General features: G+C 52.2%; 1 protein-coding gene across 3 annotated transcripts; it reads left to right on the top strand.

Moving 5' to 3' along the window:
- The first annotated feature begins 206 nt into the window (after positions 1-206).
- LOC119101716 (lysozyme C-like) lies at positions 207-15,343 on the top strand. Of its 3 annotated transcripts, none has more exons than XM_037225131.1 (6): positions 207-311; positions 5,403-5,533; positions 6,269-6,442; positions 10,222-10,315; positions 10,716-10,906; positions 14,609-15,343. In XM_037225131.1, exons 1-6 carry the CDS (start codon positions 304-306, stop codon positions 14,641-14,643), a joined length of 633 nt encoding a protein of 210 aa, XP_037081026.1. In that variant the 5' UTR covers positions 207-303; the 3' UTR covers positions 14,644-15,343. The 3 variants fall into 3 exon arrangements, with proteins under 3 accessions (XP_037081026.1, XP_037081025.1, XP_037081027.1); XM_037225130.1 differs by having other exon boundaries at positions 14,485-15,343; XM_037225132.1 differs by having other exon boundaries at positions 14,369-15,343.
- Positions 15,344-26,444: the final 11,101 nt, after the last annotated feature.

The raw sequence follows: 26,444 nt of genomic DNA, 5'->3' as shown, positions 1-26,444 counted from the left end.
GGGGAAAAAATGGACAACCGCACCGCGCGACAGGTGATGCCGCTTCATCCCGCGGACGCGCATCTCCGGCGTATCCTGCGCCGGCGTGCTGCACCGCGACCGGGACGGGTTTCGCCCGGTTCGGACCGTGCACCGGTGCACCGTGCCGGTGCAAAGGACCTGACGAAGCCGGACGGGCGGCTGAGATTCGGCGGCCGTCAGGCGAGCGTGCGAGGCGGCGCGGTCGAGACCGCCGGCCGGCTATATAAGTGACGGACGTGACCCCTGGCTCAGCACAGTGGGTGACCGAGCGCACCGGACAGCATGGCCAGGTAGGTCACACGGCGCACCACGCCCCGCTCCGCGCGCCGCCAGGGGTCACCTGTTGAGGGTTCACCCGACAGCTGGTGTCGTCCGTCGCGGTTGTGCGGCGGGTGACGGTGCTTGTTCTGCTGTCGCAGCGTCAGGGCCTTTCTGTCCGGAGTAGAGGCGCTGTTTTGTCGGCCCTCCTGCTATTGTGACGGGTTGTGACCCTTGACAGTTCTGTGGCTTATGACTTGAGCTATGACGTTCAATCTCTTAATTCCCATTTCACATTCGGTTAGGGCTGGCTCCAAGCGTCCCCAGCCTTAAACACAACCCATCTGAGCACACTAGCGGTGCTGCTTTGCTGCCTTCGCTAGGGCGAGAGCAGCCCTGCAGCAGCCCTGCAGCTGACAGCGGTGGAGTGGTAGAGCCAGCGCCCACATCGCTGGGAGAAAGTGCGCAGCCGCTGCCAGATATGAGGCAGAGAGAGAGAGAGAGAGAGAGAGAGAGAGAGAGAGAGAGAGAGAGAGAGAGAGAGAGAGAGAGAGAGAGAGAGAGAGAGAGAGAGAGAGAGAGAGAGAGGAGAGAGAGAGCCGGTCCAGTCGGGCAGCTTTCCACAGCGACCCCCGTCGACCCATCAGCGGCCACGGATCACGCAGGTGATCACGTCCGTGGTCGGCCCAAACAGGTTCGGCCATCCTCCGCCCGGCCGAGTCCCATTTCCGGGGTTCATTTTATCGGCGCCTGACCTGGCTTGGGCCGGTTCCGGGGTGTTGGCGCCGTGCGACGGGTCACCCGACCGGTCCCCTTATCGTTCAGCGGGAACCCGAGGCTGCGGCGGCGCACGCCGAGCGGGTACGGAGAGAGAGAGAGAGAGAGAGAGAGAGAGAGAGAGAGAGAGAGAGAGAGAGAGAGAGAGAGAGAGAGAGAGAGAGAGAGATGAGAGAGAGAGAGAGGAGAGAGAGAGAGAGAGAGGGGAGAGAGAGAGAGAGAGAGGACGCTACACTGGACAGCCGGGTAAGCTGTACAGTCGAGGGACAAAATATGCATGTGTGCTGCGTGGCAGGCCTAGCGAGCAAGGTAGTTTTTATTTGGTGTGATTGGAAAGCTCTTAAGTCGGATTTGTTATTTTAGCATGGCGGAGTGGCAGTGTATCCTGTGTGTTACATGCCGCGCACCACGACAAGTCAAAAGTGCTGACCTCGCCAACTCATTACTATGTCAATAGAAATGTGCTGTGGTAATGCCAGCATCGGCGATGCATGTTACTCACTCCAAGGACGTCTGGCCGAAAGGCACCCTTGCAGAGCCCACGCATTTGCATATACTTGGAGGGCACCAAATATGTGTGACAGTGTACTCAGCAGGAAACTGAGCATTTAGCCGGCTTAAAAGTTCGCCGGAAGGGCGGGTCGCTTTCACCATCGCCATCATCGGCAAGGCGGCATGAAAAGGGAAGTGCTGCGACGGAGAGATCAGACGGGTATAGCGGCAAAGCCTGGCGTTGGCTAATGAATGCTGAGGCGATCTAACCCCCAACGGGATGGACGGGGTGACACAGTCCTGCCAGCTTCACCGGAGCCTTCTCTCCAACCATTCAACACTCAATCCTTGCATTTCATCTACAGAGCCAGCACCACCAGATAAGCATAACGGGCGTCTGCGCCCATACGCCCATCCTGAAATTTCCGGACGCCCTCCGAAAGACATGACACATTTGTTGTGCATGGTTAACAGCAATAATGCGGTCTCGAAGCGCGGCCGCCGGCGTTAACGTACAATCTCAATGATATAGAGAACTTCCCAGCCCCAGATCCCAGAAGGATCGGGGGCTGGGACCGGTCGGAAGAGGTCGTGCTCAGGGGCGACGCCACGACGCCACGACGGGCGGCGACGCCAGGGGGCAAACGGGGCAAGAGGATGTTTTTGCCTCCCCCTTTTTGAGCAGTCTCCTTTTCCACCTTTAAGGTATTGCAGTTAGTCATATAAGACCAAAAATCACATTAAGGAGGCCCTTATACCTGAGCTGGAGGGCAATAGATGCGTCTCAGAAGACCCTCTTCCGCTTTAAAAAGTCCGTTTACTAGATCATTAGGCCATCTTATTTTAATAGGGTGGTCGATCCTCTGGATAAGGAGGCCCAATCTTGTACTAAGGAGGCCCCTGCGTTGGCTCTGGGGTCCCCTTCACGGGACCTTGCACCTTGTTCGGGATTAGGAGGCTCCCCTATATATGGGAAGCCCTTTAGACATGAGACGCTGTTTTAGGCTAGCGAAACCCTTTGCTGAACAAGTGGAAGGTTTCGATTCTGGCCTGTCCAACTGTCGATAGTTATTTCTCTCGATGATATTTTTTTGATATTATCACCTACGTTGTCCCTTCCCCTTGAATAAAACACTGTGCAGAAGACGGCGTTGTGAGGTGGTCTCATTTTTCCCAGGAGGTCCTCTGAAAAATCTGGCCCCCAACTCAAAGTCCGTGGCACCGCCCTTGGTCGTGCCGCGTGAGCTCCCTAACATCAATGAAATGAGGCCTCAATTACATGAGGGTGGCGCATGGTTGAGATTCACGGAACAGGTAAGCCGCGCCATGACGGTGAGGATGCCCAATCCAGTATAGGAGCGATCTGAGAGCTAGCAGTACAGGAGATCTTCGTCATACAAGTAAGCTGAATGGTTCCAAGTCGCTGTGCAGCAGAAGCTCCTTGGTCGGCCTGGGAGGAAGTCACGATAACTTTCAAAGCGTAGTTCGGTCACGAACGAGGGGAGGTCGCATTGAGACATGACCCTTATGCGATGTAGAACCCAGACATGGCAGCAGACACCTGTCCTGACAGGAGAGCAGGTCGCCGCCACCTGTGAGATGGACACATTGTATGACTGAAGTCCGTTGTTCAGCAGCATATCCTCGTCATGACGAATGCGGTCATGGTGTAGCAGGACAGGAAACCTCAAGCGATGAAGGGGTGGTTTCTCTTATGACTGGGAGCAGGACTGTTGTGACTGAGAAGAGGTCCTTGCCTGGATCGAGAAGAGGCCGCATTGCTATGGGGGCACAAGTGTTAAGTAACGTACGCGTATTTGATGGCTTCGTGATACTATGTGAAAGCTGGTAATACACCGCACTGCAAGATCTAACATGTGCTTGCCTTTGCATTTACTTTTGATTCCAACAAGGGCTGCTCATCTAGATAGGTGAGAAGTGGCATATGACTTTGCATAAGGGAAACTTCACGCGGTTCGTTTCTCCTTCGTAGCTCCCACGGAATGTGTGCACACATTACCAAGCATCGCATTACCAAACAGTTACAAGTGTAATCAAGACCGCAGCTCGTTAGAGGACCGTTTGGCCTGAAGAGGCCTCGTTCACGGCGAATGCTCACCTTGAAAACTGGCCTTCCCCGACCTTCTAAAAGCTCGAGCGACCCCCGCCCCGTTCTTCCAGCAGATATCGCAGCTTATTTGCACCTGAACTCAGTCTCAATTTTAACTTCCTTCGGGTCAAACTATGACGCCTTGGTGTTGTTCTAAAACGTTTGCACTTGAGAAGTGTGAAAAAGCATCCTTATCCGCTTTGTACTTACAAAATACGTCCCGTGACGCATTCTGGATACCACGCTCAATGGATATCCAGTTCTTTGGCGACGATTCTTCACAGAGTGTGTTAGCTGCGTTAGCTGGAATACGTAAGCTACCGTTTTTTTCCAACGCATCAAAACGACTTATTTATCAATGGCGACGTGCCAATCAGACAGCGGAGTTATTTTGCAAAATTTGCTTGGGACTAAACAGTTAAAAATGGCAAAACCTGCCCCAAAATAGCCAACAAACCTCTATAGATTGGACCCATCTTGTCTCAGAGTTGGGAGGGGAGGGGGGGGGGGGGGGGGGAGCGGAAGCCGCGTTGTAGGGAAAGGGGCTGGAGCCCTCCCCCAACTGAAGAGGGAACTACAGCCCTGCATTCAGATCATGGTTACGCTGGGTCAAGTTATGCAAATCGAGAGTTTAATGGTATTTCAACTTTGTTAATAAACCATGATAAACATATTGCATTTAAGTCCCGAATCCGAGGCTATTCAATGTGAATGCTGATGAACTCAGACTGCCGCTTATCACACAGTACAGCAAGTATTGCATAAAATTTAACCCTAAAGTATTGCATAAAATAACCTAAGTGAAAGCTGTTGCTCACGTACAAGGTCACGGTCATGTTTTCTTGTATATAGCATGCTGAGTGAAAAATTGGCGGGGGTCAACCCGCCCACGTAAAACCGGCTAAGCTGACAGAAGAAGCATGGTTTACGTCAACTTCGCTGCGCCATCGCTGATCGCCCATATTAATGATTGTTTTGGGGAAGCGAGCCGACCGCCGAGGTCATTTGCTACCCACTGCTGGCCGAGCTCTCGATAAACACTGTTTAGACCTCTATCCAGGCTTACATGCTTCGGGATAATGAATATTGCATGGGGATTAATATCTCAATGGTGGGTAGAGGCGGTTGGCCCGACACCTGACGCGACCTGAAAACCACAAAGGACTACTACCAGCGCACCGATGAAGAACAACATTCCTCCTCTGTTATTGAGAAAGATTAGTGTTGGCTGTGAGCAAAACGCAGAGTCAGATGAAGGAATTTCCACAAACACCTTCATTTCACCACCTCACCCTCCACAAGATGAAGCCTTACGGTCCGCATTAGTGCACGTTAATACGAAACTATCCATCGGACGTAACATAGACACGGAACCGTAACTAAGCGTCCGACCTAAATAGCTTAACTCCCATGGTTAAGAGGGTCCTGTCGGCTTAGGGGCGGCGCGCGGCTGCCAGCACAGCTGCATGCGGCGCGAACTTCAAGGCTATCGAACCAAGACAATCACTGGCTGTTGTTCTCCCGGAGCGCACCCACGACACGGCTCTGGTCCAAACATCGCCGACCAGCGTTACCACATGCAGAGGTAACTTCCTCTCCGCCGTCCCGGTCACGGCCGCTCGTCCCTAAGCCCCCCCCCCCCCCTCCCATAGCTGCAGGGCAAGCTCTGAGAGCTCCTGTTGGCACCTCCCGGAGAGCTGAGCCCCACGTGCCACGTGACACCTACACCGTTCTCCGTTCGCAGAATGGGCGGCATGCTGGCGGCAGTAAGCCTCCTGCTCCTCCAGGATGTCTGTCGGGCGATGGTGTACGAGCGGTGCCAGCTGGTCAACGAGCTGCGCCGCAAGGGCGTCCCTGAGAAGGACCTGTCCGACTGTGAGTAACGCCACTGCCCACACCTCCCCAGAAATGGCTCTCGCGCGCAGTCATCCAGACGCGCACGGGAGTCGCCAGGACGCACAGTGTGGGCATGTCACAGTTCAGCTGTCGATGTTACTCTTCCTGTTAATGTGTTTTATATTTCAACTTTTGTCGCGCTCAAACTCCCACGTCAGGTCACTATCACTGCCGAGGAATCAATCGAACAATGCAGCTGAGGTAAATCAGCTCCATGGGTCTAAATAGGATGTTTTCAAGTTCGAGCAGCAAATTGTAAAGCATAGATATATCGACCGCGGTCAAGCCCGTTTTTGTGAACGCAGAGCAAATGCCATATAATTTATCCCATGATCCGAGACGAAGTGCTAAGTTTGTGACTTAGCTGTTTCAGACCGACTGACGCGTACTTGTGCATAAGCAAGTTTGTAACAGTGGGACCACAGAATCCATTAATTTCGCCTTGCGTATCTTCATGGCGGATTTGATTCATTCGCAATGTTCATCAATGCGTCACTAAAATGCAACATCATCAGTTGCTACGATCCTCGGGTTGGACCACAAACCCTCGGGAGCTCATTTCCAACTTAGGCCGTGTATGCATTTTGATTACAGTCACCACATCAGCGTCTAGGTGGCACCGTCCCGACCTTACCTTACCCGACCCGACCTTACCCGACCTTACCCAACCTTACCCGAGGACAGTCACGTGACGTGTGCCCGGCCCTCCGACAGGGGTGTGCCTGGCTTACCACGAGTCCCGCTACGACACCAACGCCGAGGGTCGCCTCAACTGGGACAACTCGGTCGACCACGGCCTCTTCCAGATCTCGGACATCTACTGGTGTGACTGGCGCCATAAGGAGCCCGGCAGGCGCTACAAGAACATGTGCCGCAAGAGCTGTGACGGTGAGTATGATGTTTCGCCCTTCCTCGGCTTCTGGCCTGGGCCTGACCCTTGACGCGTGGTGTAGTTCCTCTGTTGCAGTGCAGTTTTTACAGTCTCTCTTTGTATGATTTTTCTCCCTAAAACAAATTTCCAGCGAGGCATGTTTAGAACCTTGTCTTCTCTAGGCGTCTTTCATAATCATACTTATGTGTGATGATTTTCTAGCATATTCTAAGCAATGATCAGTGACTAGGTTCTGCGCGACTTTTTCTGTGGGATTCAAGTATATTTCCTGCAACAACTCCAGTCACTTTGAGGCCGAATTAAGCACAATCTTTGATATTTAAGTTCGAGCATAGGCTCCCCGCTTTTCAAAGTTGAACAGAAATTACTTAATTTTCATCCGTGAAGTCATGTAAAGGTGTAAGCCTTTTGGCAGAACCCCGAAGCTCAGTACAGGTGTGTAATCTACGTTGCTGTTACTATGGATCCATCAGAGGAATTGATCAGAACCTTTCATCCAATCCGTTAAGGCAAGAGTGGGCCGCCACAATTCGAATCCTAAAAGAGGATTACGATAGCTTACCAAGCGACCAGCACGCTATAGTCTGCACGAAACGATGTCAGATGTGCGGAACTGGGCATAGCGCTGTCCATGCCATTGCCTCGGTATGCTTTTTCAAGTTGAGACCACACTCCCTATGCTTAGACAGGTCAGTTCAATTCAGTTCATGTCAGGTCAGGTAAGGTCAGGTCAAGTCATGTCAGGTCTGGTCAGGTCAGGTCAGGCTAGCTCAGTTCAGCTGAATTTAGTTCAGTTCAGTCTATTTCAGTATAGTTTAGTTTAGTTTAATTCAGTTCAGTTCAGTTCAGGTCAATTCGAGACCCGCTCCGCGCTTTATCGCAGACTTGACTCTGTCTCATCTTGGCCAGCCCGCGCTCTGTTGCGGGTCGACTCCGTCCTGTCTAAGTCGGTCCACCTCCGGCTAATATCCTGGTTAGCTTCGCCCTGGCAGCGCTTCACGCGCGCTCACACTGTCGTGCAGCAATCCACACTGGCCATCGTGCAAAGCTGTATTCCGTGTACGGACGGACGATGCCCTGCGGGGTAAGCTCAACACGCGGTGGACGGGTCACGTAGGACAGGGGTGATCGCGGTAACCCATCCGCGGCCACAGGCGCTGGCTGCCACACCGTGTCCCATGAGCCAACGGGATGAGCGGCCTGGGCGGCCATCGCAGCCGTTGCCTCCAGAAACTGCCGGCGACTGTTGGCCTTGGCCAGACTGGGGAGCGAGGCTCATGCCAGCCGCGGCTTCCTCTCTAGGATCGGACAAATGCAACTTATAACGGGGTGAGCTGCCTGAAAATGTTCGGTTTTCGTCGCGGACGCGTCGCCAATAGTGTCCGTGTTCAGGTGACATTCCTAACGCCAGCCATCGCCAATAGTGTCCGTGTTCAGGTGGCATTCCCGACGCCAGCCGTCGCCAATAGTGTCCGTGTTCAGGTGGCATTCCCGACGCCAGCCGTCGCCAATAGTGTCCGTGTTCAGGTGGCATTCCCGACGCCAGCCGTCGCTAATAGTGTCCGCGTTCAGGTGGCATTCCTGACGCCAGCCGTCGCCAATAGTGTCCGTGTTCAGGTGGCATTCCTGACGCCAGCCGTCGCCAATAGTGTCCGTGTTCAGGTGGCATTCCTGACGCCAGCCGTCGCCAACAGTGTCCGCGTTCAGGTGGCATTCCTGACGCCAGCCGCCGCCCAAATCCGCACCAAAGCTATTTCCGTCACTTGTCAATGCACGTCCGATGGTGAGTCGGCTTACCTGGGCGCACGGGGCGGCAATGCACGTCCTGTGGTGAGTCGGATTACCTGAGCGCACCGCGCGGCGGCAATGCATATGCCCGCCTCAAGGCCGGCGAGCGGTGAGCCGTCCGTGCCGGCGGCTGTCCAGTGGTGGTCGCCGACTGTCCTCCTGGTAATCCTGATTAGTCGGATAGCGCTGGCTGCAGTGGGCCGCCAGGCATGGAACGAGGCGGAGCGGCGGCGCCTCGCAAGGCCACCGATGACCCCAGCCTGGCCGCTCCGGCCACCGCTCGGCCCGACGGCGGCGGCGGCCGGGCTCAGCGTGCTCCGCCGGGTCTATTCTGACTCACACCGGACCTCGGCCCCGTAGCAAATAGCAGTCATGCGCTGCCTAATGAATGACCCCAGGACGTCCTGTAACTGCATGACAGGCACGGTACGCTGCCGCCGTTGTAGCGGACCACAACTCGCTGATCCTGCCAATTATGTCATGGTGCGGCCCACGGCATTCCTCCCCTTTTTACCAACCACAACATTTGCTGATATTCGTCCCGGAGGTCTTGTGGCTAGAATGCAATGTTTCTCCACGAAGAAATGTAGACGCTGCTAGTTGCAGGCACGGTGCTACGTGGATTCCAGTTGCTGGCAAGAAGTGGCCAGGTCTCCGATAACGACGGAAAGTATTTACTACTGGCGCGTACCTGATATACTTTGTCATATTCCCAAGAGTGAGCTTCACCTACCGGCTCAGTTTCTGCAACAAAAAATGTCCCGATGCTGAGTTTAGTGTTGGATTTAAAAAACGTCAACACCCACAGCGGATTTCAACCAATGACAAATCCAAGCCCATCCAGACAACCTGTCTTAGTGCATTCAAACAGCTAATCAAAACCTGGCAGAGGCAGAGTTCAGCTTCTGACAGCACTCACAAGTACCTGTGGTTATCAGGCATTGTCCCGCGTTTGAGTAAAATTTCATTGTCTTCTAATGCTCGATCATATCTCATCTTACCTGCCAACCCTTATGGCGACCACATTTCAATTTCATTACTTTACATGTCAGGGAAAGCCTGACAGGGTACAAGACGGGCGACCAAAAACCTCACCCAGCCTCTGCTTTTACAGCCGACTGTTGCCAACGTGGCTGCTCATGCACCGCCTGCCGCTGCCCCCCCCCCCCCTCCCCCTGCTGGGGGCCGGACGTGGCGCGCGACCGTCCATAAGTCGTTCGGCGGTAGCGGCGGCGTTCGCCGCGCCACGCCGCCCCGGCACGCGCCATCGCACTTGTTGCGGTGTGCGGGCGAGGCGGGCCCGACCGCCGATGGCCAGTCGGCACGAGAGCCGACAGTGAAGCCGCGGGGCCCGGCCGTCCCTCAGTAGACCGAGCGGTGACACGTGCCGCGCCCTGTCACGCGTCCCCGGCTGTTGCAACCGTGACAGAGTGCCCCACACAGCCCCGGCCCCAGTCCGGCTGTGTTCGGCGCGACACGCCGCCGCGAACGCCCGCAGGCCTGCACGCCAGCCCGTCTGCCTTACTGGCGGTGGCGCCGCTGCCCCCGGCCCCGGTCCGGCTGTGTCCGGCGCGACTCGCCGCCGCGGACGCCCGCAGGGCTGCACGCCAGCCCGTCTGCCTCACTGGCGGTGGCGCCGCTGCTTGCGCTAGCACGCCATTAGACAGAGGCGGACCGTGCTGTCGGCGGCAGGATATAAGAGAATATCCCTGCTGGGGTTCTGAGCCGCGACGCAAGAGGATTGGGCAGCCGACCCCGGCCTCTCGGGGAGAACCTGCAAAAATCGGGCTTGTCGTTGCTGCGCAGGTGGGAATAGAATCCCAAGTACGTCCCGGGCTGCGCGAGCGCTTGCGATCGGATCTCAGTCCGGTCACTAGCCTGTGATATCGGCCGGGAGCGGTCCAGGCTGCACCGCCGTCGCACGTGGGACGTGTATCGGCCATCCGCAACAACGCCCACCTGACGCACCCCCGCCACCCCCCCGCAGCGTTCCACGACAACGACATCACAGACGACCTGGCGTGCGTCATGATGATCCACAAGGAGCACCAGCGTCTGCAGGGCAACGGCTTCATGGCTTGGTGAGAGGGCGTCGACATCAGTACCCCACGCGGATCTTCGCCGCCGCCGGCCGTCTGGAGCCGCTACGCGGGGCCTGCGCGCGTCACTCGTAATCCCTCCTCCAAGCGAAGCCGGCTTGGCGGCTTTGTGTCGTGTTGACCACAGGCGAGCCGTTTTATGACACAGAGGAATGGCTGGGTCCTGTTCGGACCACGCTGCTAACAGCCGAGCCGGTGGCCGAGAGATTGTTTGCTCGTAACAGCGCTCTTCCGTCCCGGGTAGAGGTCGTAAGATCTCCGCGACGTCGGTTCATTTGGTCGCTCAAATCGCCCAGTCGCAGGCCGGTGGGACGCCGATGGCCGCTGTGGTCGCCGCCAGCAGGCTTCTCGCACCCGGTAAACGCCGACGCGCCTGTTTCAGGACGGCATGGAAGAACAAGTGTCGCGGCTCGGATATGACATCGTACACAATTGGCTGCGACCGCACCACGAGTAGCACCACCACGACGACGTCGACGGACCAGCCAAACGAACGAACGAACGCGCACACTCACTTCAACAACCTGGCGCCGCTCTTCAACCAGCTAGTACGCACCAGGAATCACGACAAAGGTAGACTTGTGCCCTACGTGCGCGCCCGGAAGGGCTGGAAGGACGACACGCAACGCAACCCGTTCATCGGTGACACGCCGGCTAGGACCCCCCAGTCGGCCCCCACCTCGCGACCGGGCACCGGCAATGTATTTCTCCGAAGCTCTACGGTCGCCTCTCAGCCCGCACCGAATGCCTTCCCGAACAACATGTTTCTCAGCGGCTCCAGAAGCTCCTCCCCACCCGCAGCGAATCGCTTTCCCAACAACATGTTCCTCAGTGACTCCGGGAGCGCCTCCCCACCCGCAACGAATCGCTTTCCCAACAACATGTTCCTCAGTGGCTCCGAGAGCTCCTCCCCACCCGCAGCGAATCGCTTTCCCAACAACATGTTCCTCAGTAGCTCCAGAAGCTCCGCCCCACCCGCAGCGGATCGCTTTCCGAACAACATGTTCCTCAGTGGCTCCGGAAGCACCTCCCCACCCGCAGCGAATCGCTTTCCCAACAATATGTTCCTCAGCAGTTCCCAAAGCTCCTCCCCGCCGGCAGTGAATATCTACCCCAACAACATGTTCCTCAGCGGATCCAGCACCTCTTCCAGTACCTCTCAGGGCTCCTCCGTGCCAGCAGCAAACCGATTTCCCAACAACATGTTCCTCAGTGGCTCCGGAGGCTCCTCCCCACCCGCAGCGAATCGCTTTCCAAACAACATGTTTCTTAGCAGCTCTTCCGCTTCTTCCTCCTCGCTGAGTAGCTCTGAGAGCTCGTCCCGGGGTACAGAAGACCCTACTCCGGTAGTGCATCCTCTGTCCGACCAGGAAGGCTTCGGCCCGCAGCCGCCTCGGGCAGACGACCTGCTGTCACGAGAGCTCCTGCCACCACACGGCAAGAAATCGCCACCAAACGACCCGTCACCACCAGACGGCTCGTTACCACCAAACGACCCGTCAACCGCCAGGCGGCCCGTCACCACCAGACGACCCGTCACCACCAAACGACCCGTCACCACCAAACGGCCCGTCACCACCAGACGGCCCGTTACCACCAGACGACCCGTCACCACCAAACGACCCGTCACCACCAGACGGCCCGTTACCAACCAGACGACCCGTCACCACCAAACGACCCGTCACCACCAGACGGCCCGTCACCACCAGACGACCCGTCTCCACCAAACGACCCGTCACCACCAAACGGCCCGTCACCACCAGACGGCCCGTTACCACCAGACGACCCGCCACCACCAAACGACCCGTCACCACCAGACGGCCCGTTACCACCAGACGGCCCGTCACCACCAGACGGCCCGTCACCACCAAAACGATCAGCCACACCAAACCCCATAACATTTGGACACGGACCACTACGAAACGGCCCACTCGCCGACCAATACTGCCAAACCCACCCTCGCCGGACCATCCGGCAAAAGACCAGTCAACCACTAAACGACCAACCACCACCAGTAGGGCGGGCCCGGTCACCACCAAACGACCCGTCACCGCCAGGCGACCTTATCACCACCCAAACGATCCGTCACCACCAGGCGACCCGTCACTACCAAGCGGTCCGTCACCAGAAGAAGACCTGTCACCACCAAACGACCCGTCACCACCAGGCGGCCCGGCACCACCAGGCGACCTGTCACCACCAAACGATCCGTCGCCAGAAAACGACCCGTCACCACCAGGCGGGGCCCGTTATCACCAGGCGGCCCGTCACCACCAAACGACCCCGCCAACACCAGGCGTCCCGTCACCCACCAGGCGACCTGGCACACACCAAACGATCCGTCACCACCAGGCGGCCCGTTACCACCACCAAACGATCAGCCACTGCCAAACCTCGTAACATTTGGACACGGACCACCACGAAACGGCCTATTCGCCGACCAAATACTACTAAACCCACCACTCGCCGGCCATCCGGCAAAAGAACAGCCACCACCAAACGACCAACCACCACCAGGCGCCCATCCACCACCAAACACACCACTCGCCGACCACCGGCAAGGCGCACCACTCGCCGACCACCGGCAAGACGCAGCACTCGGGAGCCGGTCCCTAGAAGCGGCCCCGTCGCCTGGGGCGGCCGCGTCGCGCGCCAGTCCGGCGCCACGCAGCAGCCGGGCGCCGTGCACGCCTGGAGCACGCCCGCCACAACCTTCAGACCCTCCATCTTCGACGAGAACGGTAACCTGAAGGCGACGGCGAGGGGCCGGCCCGCGTCAGTAGCCGGTTGAGGCTCACGAGGGTCGTCGTCAGCGGTCTTCAGCGTCGATGCACCGTCCCTGTGGTGGTTCTTTAACTGGGCGTTATTCTGTAGGTCGCTCAGTTTGTTTTATGCTATTATGGACGACGTGAAGGTGTTACTTCACCTTGAAACGAAAAACGCTGGCGAAGGCACGTCTATTGTACGTTCTGTTCGCGTAACCTGTCAGCTGTCATATCACTTGACGTTCATGTTCGTGTTTTGTCCGAGAGATGTCTTGCATTTTTTCTTTGCGTTCCTGATTGGCTGTTGTGTGCGATGAGTTAAAGGGCGTGGTCATCAGCAGAGGCCGAGAGACTATCTCCAGATCTCGTGATAACCTGATACATATCATACTATAACCATGCTGGCCATGGGTGCTCGTCCTGTTGATCAGGATAGTTTTAGTTGTTGATGTTGCGGAAGACGCAGCCGAAAGGAGTCGGCACTGTTCACTAGCGTGATTGAGCGTTGTGAACACATACATCGAAAGCCATATGGGTCGAACTGTTTCGGTCGCGGTGCAATTGCGGATGTATTTTAAATGTAAGTCGGCTGCTTGACATGCATCATTCTACATCCGCGGTGTAAGGGTTGTAACAAGGAGTTGCATGGCTCTAGGACATAACGATGATGGGATGGTTGGTGGTGTTGTTATCGGGAATGTATTCAGACATTGGTGATGCTTTTCCATGATTTACAAATGCCGATTCCTGGAAAACGTGATTTTCATTTGAGATGCAAGCCCACTGCGGTCATGGAAGTTGTAGGTAATTGCTTAATAAATATAAGCGGAGGTCGTGGTATAAACAGGTGTCTCTTAGATAGGCAAATAACGAAATTTACTTAAATGTCATAACTCTATTTGAGACTGTGCATTTGTCGATTTTGTGGATTTGTTATTGTGTTAAGTTGCTGACTCACGCGAATACAATCCACGATTTGAGTTATTTTCGCAAAGGGTGCATTGAATGCGTTTGCTTGTCCTTGGTGGCCGCCAATGATTCCAGACCTGCTCACTCAGCCACGTAATTCTCATTGGTTGGCCCCATGTGTGACTTCCATTGTGCTTCGAGACATGCGTAGGCGCAGCTTGCGCTCTGTCTTTCAAGGAATCGCCTTGTCAAGTCACTCTCTGCGCAGTCTGCCGCCCGTTCCACGGCCTATGAGTACTGTGGGTCCGTAAACATTTCGGCAGCGTGGCCGGGGTGACCTGATCCGCTCCTGGTGTTCCAGAGTGACCTTTGCTGCCGCTCAGTCGCCGTCGCTCGCTTGGCCGCCTCGCCGTCCTGCGCTGCTGCTTCTCAGTCTCGCCGCTGGCGTTTCTCAGTCTGGTCGCTGGCGCTTTTCAGTCCCGCCGCTTCTGTACACAGCTGCGCCAGCCGGCCGGGCCCGGGCCGGGCCGGGGCCGGGCCGAGGCTGACCGGATCCCGTGCTAGCGGCGCTGATCACCTGCCTGACTGGTGTCGCCTGCAGAAACGCTCAACCTCCGATTACGACGACAACGCTGACGTCATACAGATGGCAATGGCGACGTCAGACCTCTCACGGCAACAACGATCAGACAGAGGTGGTTTCCGGCTTCCACCAGCAGAGACAGCGATGATGTCAGGCAGCGACGACACTCGTGACGTCAGATGTCAGACAGTCGGTGTGTGACAGCGGGGACAATAGCCGTAACGTTTGACTCTTGGTGAAAGCTTCCTGTGACGTGTGACTTTGTGTGTGACTCCGTATGGCCTGAACATCAGGAGCACCGCCAGGCTATCACTGCTTGTGCTGCTGGCAATGACTCTGTGACAGTGAAAACGTCGCAACATTTCGATCCACACCTGGCTCAGACAAACGTGCCTAGTGCACAGTGACGTATCGCGCAGACGCTCTCGCTTGCTGCCCGCCTTGCCGGCTTTATCTGTCACGTGCTGCTGCTTGAGTAAGCTGGGTACTTTGCAGGCGGTCTGAGGTTGAATGTACCGGTGCCGCTCTGGGGGCACTCAACCGCGGCCAGTACCCCACAGGTACGCCCAGTACGCCGCGGTACCGGGCGTACGCCGCCGCGGGGCTGCCCGGCCGTTAGGTGCTCTCCGAGAAAGCAGAACGCCAGGCAGGAGAGAACCAAACACTTTCAGGTCACACGAACATCTGCGCATTACTTCTGCAGGTGATTTGCTGGGCTTCGTCTTCATGGTTAATACAATGACAGCCCCTGGTGACGCTGTTTCCGTCAGTGCGACGGCACGATGATTAGTCGTACCCGGACTCAACGTCCAGTGGCTTAACGGAAGCTGAGACCGGTTTTGACGAGCAGAGGCGCATCCAGCAAGAGTCGAGAGTTCTCCTTGGTGGCGCTCGATTCGGCTACCGGCAAACAGGACAACTGAGAAACGGTGGCACGAGTGCACCAGTGGAAAGTCGTCTGCATCCGGCACCAACGCCAGAGGCCAATGCACACCAGCTTGGTGGGCCAACCTTAATCGGTAATCTGGCCAGCATCCTCGCGGCAGCTGATGCTGGAGATAGAGCCTGCAGCTGTAGCAGCCTGACATGAGTGATTGGCGGTGCTGGCGCACCCGAGCACGCTCTCATCAACGCCGGAACCATAGCGCTCATTAGGCGATTGAGATTTGATCTACAACGGGACGCTGCAGTTAGTCACTCATCGGTGGGCCACTTTTCACGGTAGAGTCCGGAAAACCTGTCCGGCCTTGCCCTGCTGGATAGCCGGTTTGTTCGCATCAGGGCCGGGGCACGGCGACCGTAGACGTGCAGCGCGTAAAACGTGGTCACAGTTCAGGTTCGCATGCCTTTGGGAAAGAACAAAGTGGACGTTACAGGAACCGATCGGTGCCATTGCAGAGAATGAGGACGCGGCAAATTGTGCTGGCCGCTTGAGGTGCACAGATTAATCGGCTCGCTCGGCATTACGACGCCTGTAGTCTACACCTATGGTCAGTAATCATTTGCACCTGGTCTGAAAGGAAAAGCTGTAAACATCCCCCCTACACCCAGAAAAAACAGCACCACATGTCGACGAAAGCTTCTTGTGTCTGACAAGCTTAACAATACTCGATTTAACAAAGTATGATAGGATAAGGATATCAGACGTCGTGGAATTGATGGAGGGCGAGAGATGTAGTTGATGGAAACGGTAACTACAGGTTAGCAGATTACCTGAATGCTCATGGCGCGTGGCGATATGGAGAAGGGCGATACCATGTTTGAGCTAAGAGTCTGTCATTTGCAATGCTCAGTATGAGCGAGGCGATGGCAGGGTTGAGCCAAAAATCATGGCTGTGCGCGACACTCAACATAAGAAAAACATGCATGCCGATTATCCATATGCTGGATGAGTTCGTTTCAGGCTTTCATTGCGGCATTTCTGATAAAATACGTGATGACGCTTTACAAACGCTTGACACCGCGCTGATAAAGCTTATGATCAATCGCTTATTGATTTCGCTGCGTCGTTTTCTCACATCTGAACCGCAGCATATTGCTCGGCGCTTCCCTGGTCCAGTCGGCTCAGTGCTAGGCAACGGTGCCCAGCTGTGCGTTCTATTGGAAATGGGTCAACCGTGGATGGAACTCGATTGAAATCGTTTCCAGCCTGCGCACGCTTGGCCTCGTCCCTACCGAGGCTCCACGGCTCCGAAATACTTGAACGCAGTGCGTTGCACTAAGGTGGCCAGTTCACCAACGTGTCGGAATGCTATCATGAGTGATAAGGAAGATAAAGCACGAAAGAGACGTTTATCCATGCATTTAGAAATGTACAACTTTTAAATAAGGTGCAAGCATTGACTGCAGTACGACAATCAGTCATTTTGATTCGTAACGATCGATATTGAACATGTAATTTGTTGAGTTTTAACATCCCACCGGACGCATTGTCGCCTTTACCATGTGATGCACACAAGCCAAAGCAAGATCGAAGCGCCACTTACGTCCCTTATGTTTTGTTCGGCCTCACACTTCCACTGCCTCATTTACAAATTACGGCCAATAGAGTGTCAGTCTGTTTTTATGTCTACCCTCCGCCCAGGTATTAGCGGCCGGCTGTTCGAGATTTAAGCACCGCGCGGCCCGCATTGTTCGGGGCTTACGGGCAGCGCCGCCGGCCGCGCTCGTCCAATGCCAATTGTCATCGCTGCTGACGTCATGTGTTCACTTTCCTTCCCCAGCCCCCGGCCCCAAGTTTTGTAATTTCGGCGGATTTCACGGCGCTGGCTGCCTGTGGGAACCGGGCGCCAAACATCAAAGGGCTGCCATCGATTGGGAGCCCGGTTCTGGAGGAGTGATTTTGGTGGCGGCGGCGGGCCCGGCTGCTAATGCCGGGTCTTCTGTCGCCGGTTGTCTTCCCTCCCGGGCGTTTTCCGTGTGTGGGTTCCGACTCTGTACAGCCGGGTTTCCCGCCTGGCCCCGCTCGTCCTGTTGTTGCTAGTCTCCAGACCGGCACTCACCAAAGACAGAAAGCTGAAGTGAAACTTTCACCTTCATATTGGGATTTCAACTGAGATAGGATTGTTAGCGAGGACTGGAAAAATTTGAATGCGCCGAAAGAAAAAAGCTTATTATACATACACAATAAAGAACAGATTATTCAATTTAACAGCTTCACAGCGTTACACGTTGGGTACAAATGTACACAGTGATTGGCTAGCGGTATGACGTCCTCATTGCTGACGACAGGCTGTCGTCACACGAGTTGGCAGAGGGCCAATGGTCACCATCCACTTTCGCACTAAGGCCCGTTCGGAAGTTGACCTGTAGCTTCCTGCTACCCCTATGCCTATTATGTTTAAGTTCACCAGTCACTGAAAATGATTGTTATGGTACGCACATCTAGCATCGCCACTCTCCAGCAGTGTACTTTGCATGACAAGCAACAGAAATCATTTTGATACTGACACGAAACCAGTTTCAGACCAGGGCTCTGAGGCAAATGATGGAAGTGGGCGTTATTGGCCAGTGGCCAGCTGACACCGAACTGTAAAGCGATGAATAGTGTTGATGCTGCAAACAAGAAGTGATGCTGAAAGTTTAGCACTCACCAAATCCTGTAATCCTGTTTTACATTTATAAGTCGAAAAGACAGATGATGGCACTGCCTATCTTTAGAGTTAATTAGACATAGACTAACAAGATGAGTTAAGTCCATAAGATAGCTTGGCTAAGCATCACAAAATGGAGCTGTTTCTGTTGCCGGCACTCGTGTGTTGCTGCGGATGAGTATGGCTGTGTGTGGATGAATTCGTGGATTCAAGCTCCACACTACATAGTTCTGGTTGCGTGCACACCCTCACCACGGATCGTGCAATTTCAGGAAGCAGGAGAATTTGGTGGTGAAGTAAGCGTGGAACAAGGGGACGGCAAAGTCAGTCCTGTCATGTGACCGTCGCTTGACCTTTAATGCGGGGGCGCTGCCACCGGCCGCAGACCCACACCTGTCAAGGACAGTGGACGTCTAATGCGACTCAAATCCACCCCGCCACGGGTGGGCGGGATCGGAGGGCAGGTGCCCTAACCGACTGAACTTTCAGGACAAACCGCACGCTCGTCTCGTTCTGCTTCATCACGTTTGTAACATATTACTCATGTTACCTGAAGAGCGACCTTTCATTCGTTTCTTCTTTTCTTTTCAAGTTCGTAACATCGTTATTCCTAATCGTGCAGAGACGGCGTATACCAACCCTACGGAGGCGAACCCATCCCTAAAGTCGTGAAACTTGACCGTCTTCTCATGATCCTGCCCTCCAGTTCAGCCGCAGCTGAATGTAGTTCCAGCGCGAGACAGGGGCTGAAGGCTTGCTTTGCTTAATGGCGACATGAGGATCAACGCGACGAGGATCGACATGAGATGAGGATGCATCACGTCAGAGGACATTGGCTGCGCTTAGGGCCACACTATAAACGGTGTTGGTGCAGACCTGGAAAAGCATGTGAACTCTGTGACCCCTAAAGGGTATGCTCCACATTTGGGGACGTGGAAGCAAGCACCATGTATGGCGAAATAAGCTTATCTATAGCCATTGGTATGAGTCGAAAGACAACTGTAGACAACACGATTTCTCTGTTTAGTAAATATGTCCCTGAATAGGCCATGATTTGATTTCGATTACACCATCTTGCCTTGCACGGCATCGACTGAGGGCAAATTGACGGCCATTGTCTCTGGAAATCATGCCTCACTACGCCAGATATCAGCCGAAATTGACAGTTTATATTTTTCTTGGCCTTGATCGCTTGCACAGCTAAGGGAATGACAGAATTTGGATAAACGTTATGATGGCGTCATGGACGCCTGGGGTGACCTTGGAATAGACCCCCCCCACCCCCCCCACCCCCGAGATAGTCCGCACATCCTTGCTTGCAGGCGTGTAGCTCAAAAGTTGAAGGGCTTATGCCTTTAGAGGGCAGGGCTGTGAACGGCGCCGAATGATATCAAGGTGGCTATTTCAGTTTAAACCCCATACAAATGTGGAACACTCCCTTTGAGCAGCGTATCGCGTGAGTACCTGTGTCGCCGCCTGTAAACATAGCCATATTTTACTCTGGCATTATTTTTTCCATAAGCAAAGGAAAAACAATTGAAATCGGGCGTCTAAGCCAGACCGTAGCTGCGCGGTATGCGTGAATTATCACTCATCCGAAGCTATGCCACTATGCGTACATACGTTCATACCACTGATACACTATATTGGCAATCGGTCTAGGGGATGATGTGCACGTGCTGAGAAGAAGTTATGAAACTGGGACAAAAAGCTTTCGCCTGCATGGAGCAACGGACGCTCATCCACGCTGGGCGGAAAAGGGGATGCCAATGCTAAATTTTCAGAAAGTTGTGGGTCTCAGCCGCTGTACCCCGTCCCGATTCCCGCTGGCCACATTCCTCACGTTGGTGCAGCGAAAAACACGTGCCAAATTTTGCATAATAATAAAAATTTACGAGAATTAATAAACGGGGATATGTCACTTTCAAAAATCGATTGGGGGTTGGGAGCTTAGCGAAAAAGGTTTGACTTAACCTCCCCTAAAACCTGCTTTCTCTCCGGATTCCGGTCACTGGAGTTTGTATTCTCGATGTTAAATAATAAAAAATATATTTCGTAGCTTCAAAATTATGTTCCTGTGGAGGAATAACTCCCAATATTCGTATTAATGTGAGCTGCCTTCTTGTTAAAAGTATAAATGGGGTGTCATTTGCAGAGCAAGCATTTTCCTTAATCTTGATAAGTGATCACTGGTGAGTACCGCCATCGCTGATCGTATTGTATAACCGTCACAGTCGCGACTTACAACAAACGCGCTTGCCACTGGCCGGGGGAAAACATGCGTTAACTTGTATCTGGGTCGGCCTGTGCTTTAAAAAGCTACCGCATGGTGTAGTCAATTGTTCTTCATCCCAATCCAGGGGTTATCATTTGAAAAACCTGTCCCAACGTTTGCGGGCTGACTAAACATATGACGAACATATGGCTTGGGAAGAACGCATGGCTTAACATATGAAGCATGGCTTATTATAGGGTCTTGAGAATGCCAACACATAGGTACTTACAGGATATCATTTGGTACAAAATAATATGATGGTGATAGTGCTGTATGAAGGTGCCTTCTACTTAGTAAACCCACATTCAGTCTGATTGTTCCACATTTATTTGCCTCAGTACTCCTTCCTTGCTCAAATCCATTCAGAGGCCCCAGGGGGAGCATAAGGGCCCCAAGTCAGCATTGTGGGAGCGGGGGGGGGATCTCAGGCCCGCCAAAATATATAAAGTGATGTCCCTGATTACAAACGTTATTACAAAAATATTTCTCACTAATTTCGTCATCTAAGTGTTGTGTTGGTTTTACCGACTCGTCCCCACCCCTATCAAAAATTGGTGGCGCTGCTCCTGTACATGATTCAATCTTTTCCAACTGAAAACTCGAAGGGAAAATAGTTTTAAGGCACAGCACATTAAAGTAATTATGAAAACGGCCCTTATTAGCACTGCGTAGTTAACAGAAACACGACAAAGTGGCACTTGACGTCAACTGAGAATGTTCCAGGCGTGGGCAAGGAATATTACTATGCTAGTTCCCACGGAAGTTAACTAGACAATACAATAATTAAGAAATATCTAGGGCATCGGCTGATAAGAGGTTGCCTGATCTTTATAACGATCTAGTCTATCCCAAGAAGTGTAACACCTGGGTGCCCACCTACATTTGATATTTATAGCGGCCCTTCCGGAGAAGAAATGCGTGCATGAATATGGCTGAGAAATTTCCAGGCACACCAAATAGACACTTATAATAAAAATGGCCTTCTTCATCATTGCACATAGTCAGCTCGTGCTCATTTCGGAGGTTAGTTGGTGGATGTCTCAGAGAAGGATACAAATCGCTTTATATACGCACATATACAAAAAAATATCTGGGTACTATCACAACAATATAATGGTTGCTGTGATAGTATCCAGAAAAGTGAGCGATGGCTCTATAATAAAAAATATGTTGCATTGACAGAGATAACTTGTTAGATTCCATCCTTCCCAAGAAATGCGACGCTTGCGTACCTGTTCACCTACAGTTGAGTTTCCTTCACCCTTTCAGAGAACATTTTGCACATATATAAGACCATATAAACCAATAATTTTCATAGAACAGTTATCATAAAAATCATCCCATTAACGTTACATAAGGGGGTGAGTTGGGGTGGGTTGAACTGTATCGTGTCAAAGAAGCATCAGGGCGATTTATTTTAAAATCTCTGCGACAGATACGGGTCAGTGAGTCACTTGGGTGACGCAAGCAACGGTCTTAAGCGTTCCGTGCGCTTCCGGCTGCTTACATGCATGCGTCCTGGGGCGACGGCCATGATTTTTTTTGCGCATCGCTAAAAACTAAAGAGATTCGTGAAAACGTGTGATAAAGAATAGTGTTCGTCATTTGTATTGGGTTTTACACTAAGCTTGTTAACTGAACTTGTAGTCAATTTTAAGATCATTTAGCGCCGTTTAAAGCCCTGCCATTTTTACGAATTAAAACCATCTGCTTGCTGACTTTGACGCCCGGTAAAGTTGTGCAAAACATTTCAACGTCACCCTGGCAAGCATTCCGCCATAGAAATGTCATACGAATCTTACCCCCTCATTGGCTATGCAGCACCCAAGGCTTCGAAAATATTAGCATTGAGCTATCCATCTACGGCGTACGCCAACACAACTTCTGACATCAACGGACTTTGTGTGTCATTGGGGCTTTACGACGCACTCAGCTGCTGGGGCAATATGACGTCGGTAATCGAATAACTTACGGAAAGCGTCATAGCAGAGCACGTGAACGTAAGTAACGGAGTAACATACAAAAATGCCACAATATGGAATCAAAACATGCGCACACAACGACATTCTGGTCCGGGAAGCATGGTGCTTATGAACACAACACTTCTCATGAAGCTAAAGTACCACGAGTGAGTAAACCGCTGCGATGAAAATTGTTTACGGTCAGTTTGACAGCCGCCCTGACGTCATGCAAACGTTCAGTGACGCAATCAGACGGTGACGTATTGGGGAGCATGTTGTCAAATAGTAAAGTTTGCTTTCTAGGACATATTTTTGCACTTTAAAAGCATATCAACAGTTACGAGTGAGCTTATTTCATCATATTTGATGCTTGCCTCAATATCTTCACATGTCGAACGTTCCCTTTAAAGGGAGCATGCCGCCTTTGTTGTGATTTTCACTTATCTTGACATCAGACACTCCCGAATTGGTCAACAATACCAGTTTTTTAAACCGTTTTTAACAGCTCGGAATTTTGATTTGAGCTAGGTGCTCCTGTGGGAGAAATCTCATTGGACTTCCAGCTCACGACTTTCAACAAAATACATTTCATTTGCCCTACTTTTTCCAAAGTGTGTGCGCTATAATGTTTCCAACTCGCTGTGCCAAATGGCTGTGTTCTAAATGTAACGAAACTTAAAAGCCATTTGTTTAGACAAAAAGATATGTGAACATGAAGCTATTATCCCGCGGATCCAAGGAAACGTTTTAGTATAGCTTTGATTTCTCCCCTATGGCGCTTATCACAGTGGCTCTTTTCTATCGCACTTTGGCTTTGGAAATGGGGAGCATTCATATGGTTCAAATTGACGCACTAGTTTAAGCTTCAGCCCATGCGATTCCCGGTAATAGGCCCTTGTTGCTCGCTAGCAATCACAAATGTTCTTTTATTCGCAAGAGTAGAGATGCCACGGCGGTTGTCATGACGACAGTGGTCGCAACGACTGCTGAGAAGAAGCGTTGTTGTGTTATGAACTGTTGACAGCGTAATTTGGACTCGGAAATGATTAAAATTTGATATTCTTATCTTGTTTTGACGGTGCCCGATGGTACAACCCAAAGCTATTATTAGACGTAATTGGTCCTGAGGTTTCACTAGAGTATGCTTTTGAAATATGTCCCAAGGGTTGGACACTCCCTTTAAGAACTTACGGTATTAACAGGCTGATCTGAATCCCCTACTGAAAGTTGGGGAAGGACATGTGCTGCATATTGCGTAACATGTTTGTCGTCTGCTAACTAAGGATTTGGGGGCCGCGCGATACTTTTTCAAGATTTCGGGCGGGTACATGTGTATCATCTGTGTATGAGATATGTTGTATTAAGTAACACAATATACCGACAGTGATGTCATTGACTGGTTTATTGTCAACAATTTATCGGCTGATGTACTGTCAATGTTTGATGGAAACTGTTGCCAATATTTATCTTCCAGACAATGAATCAACTTTCACAGTACCTATGTATGCACTCCTACCCGAGCAACCAAAGCCGAGTAGGCAGGAGCTATAAAAACAATGGCTGACAAAAAAAGTGATCTGTTAATATATATAATATATATATATATATATATATATATATATATATGTGTGTGTGGTGTGTGGTGTGTGGTGTGTGTGTGTGTGTGTGTGTGTGTGTGTGTGTGTGTGTGTGTGTGTGTGTTGTGTGTTGTGTGTGTGTGTGTTGTGTGTGTGTGTGTGTGTGTGTGTGTGTTGTGTGTGTGTGTGTGTGTGTGTGTGTGTGTGTGGTGTGTGTGTGTGTATGCTAGAATAGCAGAGACGAACGGATTTTCTTCCCATATCATAACGCATTCAGCTTTGTTTACGAAGCAGCGAAAGAAACATCAATGCAACTCCACCCACCATTTGATACAATTCACACCAGGGTGAGCAGGCTGTCTCACTTGCAAAGGGCTTCGTTCGGAAGTCCCCCAACCCCAACTCAAGGAAAATCAGACGTGCTCTCCAAAACCCTTACCACTATATCCGTAGCTCAAGGTTGTGGTTGTCCGCAGATATAGGAATCTTATTCCTCGTCTACAGTAGTTATGTTGTTAGGAAACCTAGAGTAAAATCAGGTGCAGCTCTTCCCCTACGTTCTTCTATATGACTATGGGAAGGAAATTTGAAGGCACACCAATAAACAATTAAAATAAGAATTTACCTCCATAAGCACTACAAAAAGCTCAGCTGACACACAGCCAAGTGTCAGTTCGACGTGAGGATGGCTGTACTAAGGCATGAACGATATATCTCTTATCGCTGGGATAGTGCCCAGGCAGGTACACCAAAGCACTACATTTTTTTAAAAAATCTGGTACGTTGACCTATAACAAACTGTGTGGTTTGCATCATAGATGTAGTTGAAACCAAGAATGATGAGCCCCACACCTTAATTATCCATTATTTATCTAGGTAATGGTAATACTGAATACCAACCGCGCTTTCACCGGCCAAACAGGCCAAAATGAGGCCCACGCTGTGATCAGAGATGTGTTCAGAGATGGATATCTTCAGGAATACATACACACACACACACACACACACATATAATATAATAATAATATATATATAATATATATATATATATATATAGACGTAACACCAGTGATCAGAGATGGATATCTCCCTCAGAAGTATATCGCTTTGAAAACCAGTCTAATGTGGCGAAAGCTCCGGGAAATTTGTATACTCTATTGACATCAAAATAAACTGTGAAAAGATAGATTGAGAAACTTTATATGGAGGTACGACCTCACATATCATAAGCAATTGGCATTGGGCGTATTCAGCCGAGAAGATTGTGCAACGATATATTATCCCTCTGATAATCATTACGTAACTTCTCCATTGACGTTCGGCTGTCCGAGAACTCCCCCTCAGTTTCATGTCGGGTGCGCCATGCATAGCAAATGGTCGTAGTTAGGCATGGCGAAAAAAATTGTCCCCGCCTTGATCAAGCTCTGAAAATTATTCTGGATTCGCCTCGGCTAAAAAATTAGCTGCGATAATCCTCCGTGTTCGCAATGCCGAACGCAATTACTAAAAATTAACATTGCGGATAATTCTCCGCGATAAGCTGCCGGTTGAACGCGCCCCAAAAACTCGATGCAAATGGATGCGTTGTTTGCAGAGCAGCCGCAGTCGTGTTATCCGAAATATGCTGCCAGTGCCGACGAGCTTCTTTGCTGGACGACCCTTCGCTAACGCTAACGATACGTTTGTGATATGAGCGGTGAATTAGTGGTGACAGACGTTTTGGGGCACCTGACAACTGAAACATTCTAGCACGCATTTTGGCCACTTCAGATATCTGGTTAATGGAAGCGAATTCGTGAAAGCGATTCAGTGTAAATCAAAATTTCATACAATCTTACATGCACCGCAAAAATCCCGATTCTATTAAGCATGCTTCCCCTTAAGACTCTCTTCACCGGCGTTTGTGCTTCTTAATTACAACATACGAGGGCTAAACCAACACTAGCGGGCCGTGTCAACTACAGAATTCCCAAGGAGAAGTAGAGCTTTCCTTGTCTTGTCATTCCCTCTCCCCGCTGCGGCCAGCTCCCACCCACACCCAGGACCGTCGCGCCGCCTTTCCCTCCTCCCGCGGTAGCCCTTTGCCACGCAAACCCAGGACCGTCGCCGTCTTTCCCTACTCCCCTGCGGCCAGCCCACCCACACCCAAGACCGTCGCGTCTTTCTCTCCTCCCGCGGCGGCCCGCTCCTGCCCAGCTGTCGGACCGTCGCCGCCGTCCCGCTGGCGTCGGCGCTGCCGACTGGCGGCCGCCTCGTCGGCTCCGATCATTCGGCGCATGCGCCCTGGTCTCGCCTCGCGGAGGCGGAGCCAAACAATCAATGCGCTGGAATCTTCTCTTCAAGACCAACCAATCACGGCGTTCTCGTCAGATTACGTCAGGCTTTTGGCAAGGTTTTATTTTAATTCAGTTATCAACGGACTGTGGAAGCGCGGCTTGAGTCAAGGCA

Source organism: Pollicipes pollicipes, unplaced genomic scaffold, assembly GCF_011947565.3.
Source record: "Pollicipes pollicipes isolate AB1234 unplaced genomic scaffold, Ppol_2.1 Scaffold_4881;HRSCAF=5763_pilon_pilon_pilon, whole genome shotgun sequence".
Taxonomy (NCBI): Eukaryota; Metazoa; Arthropoda; class Thecostraca; order Pollicipedomorpha; family Pollicipedidae; genus Pollicipes; species Pollicipes pollicipes.
This window is presented reverse-complemented; position numbering and strand designations above follow the sequence as displayed.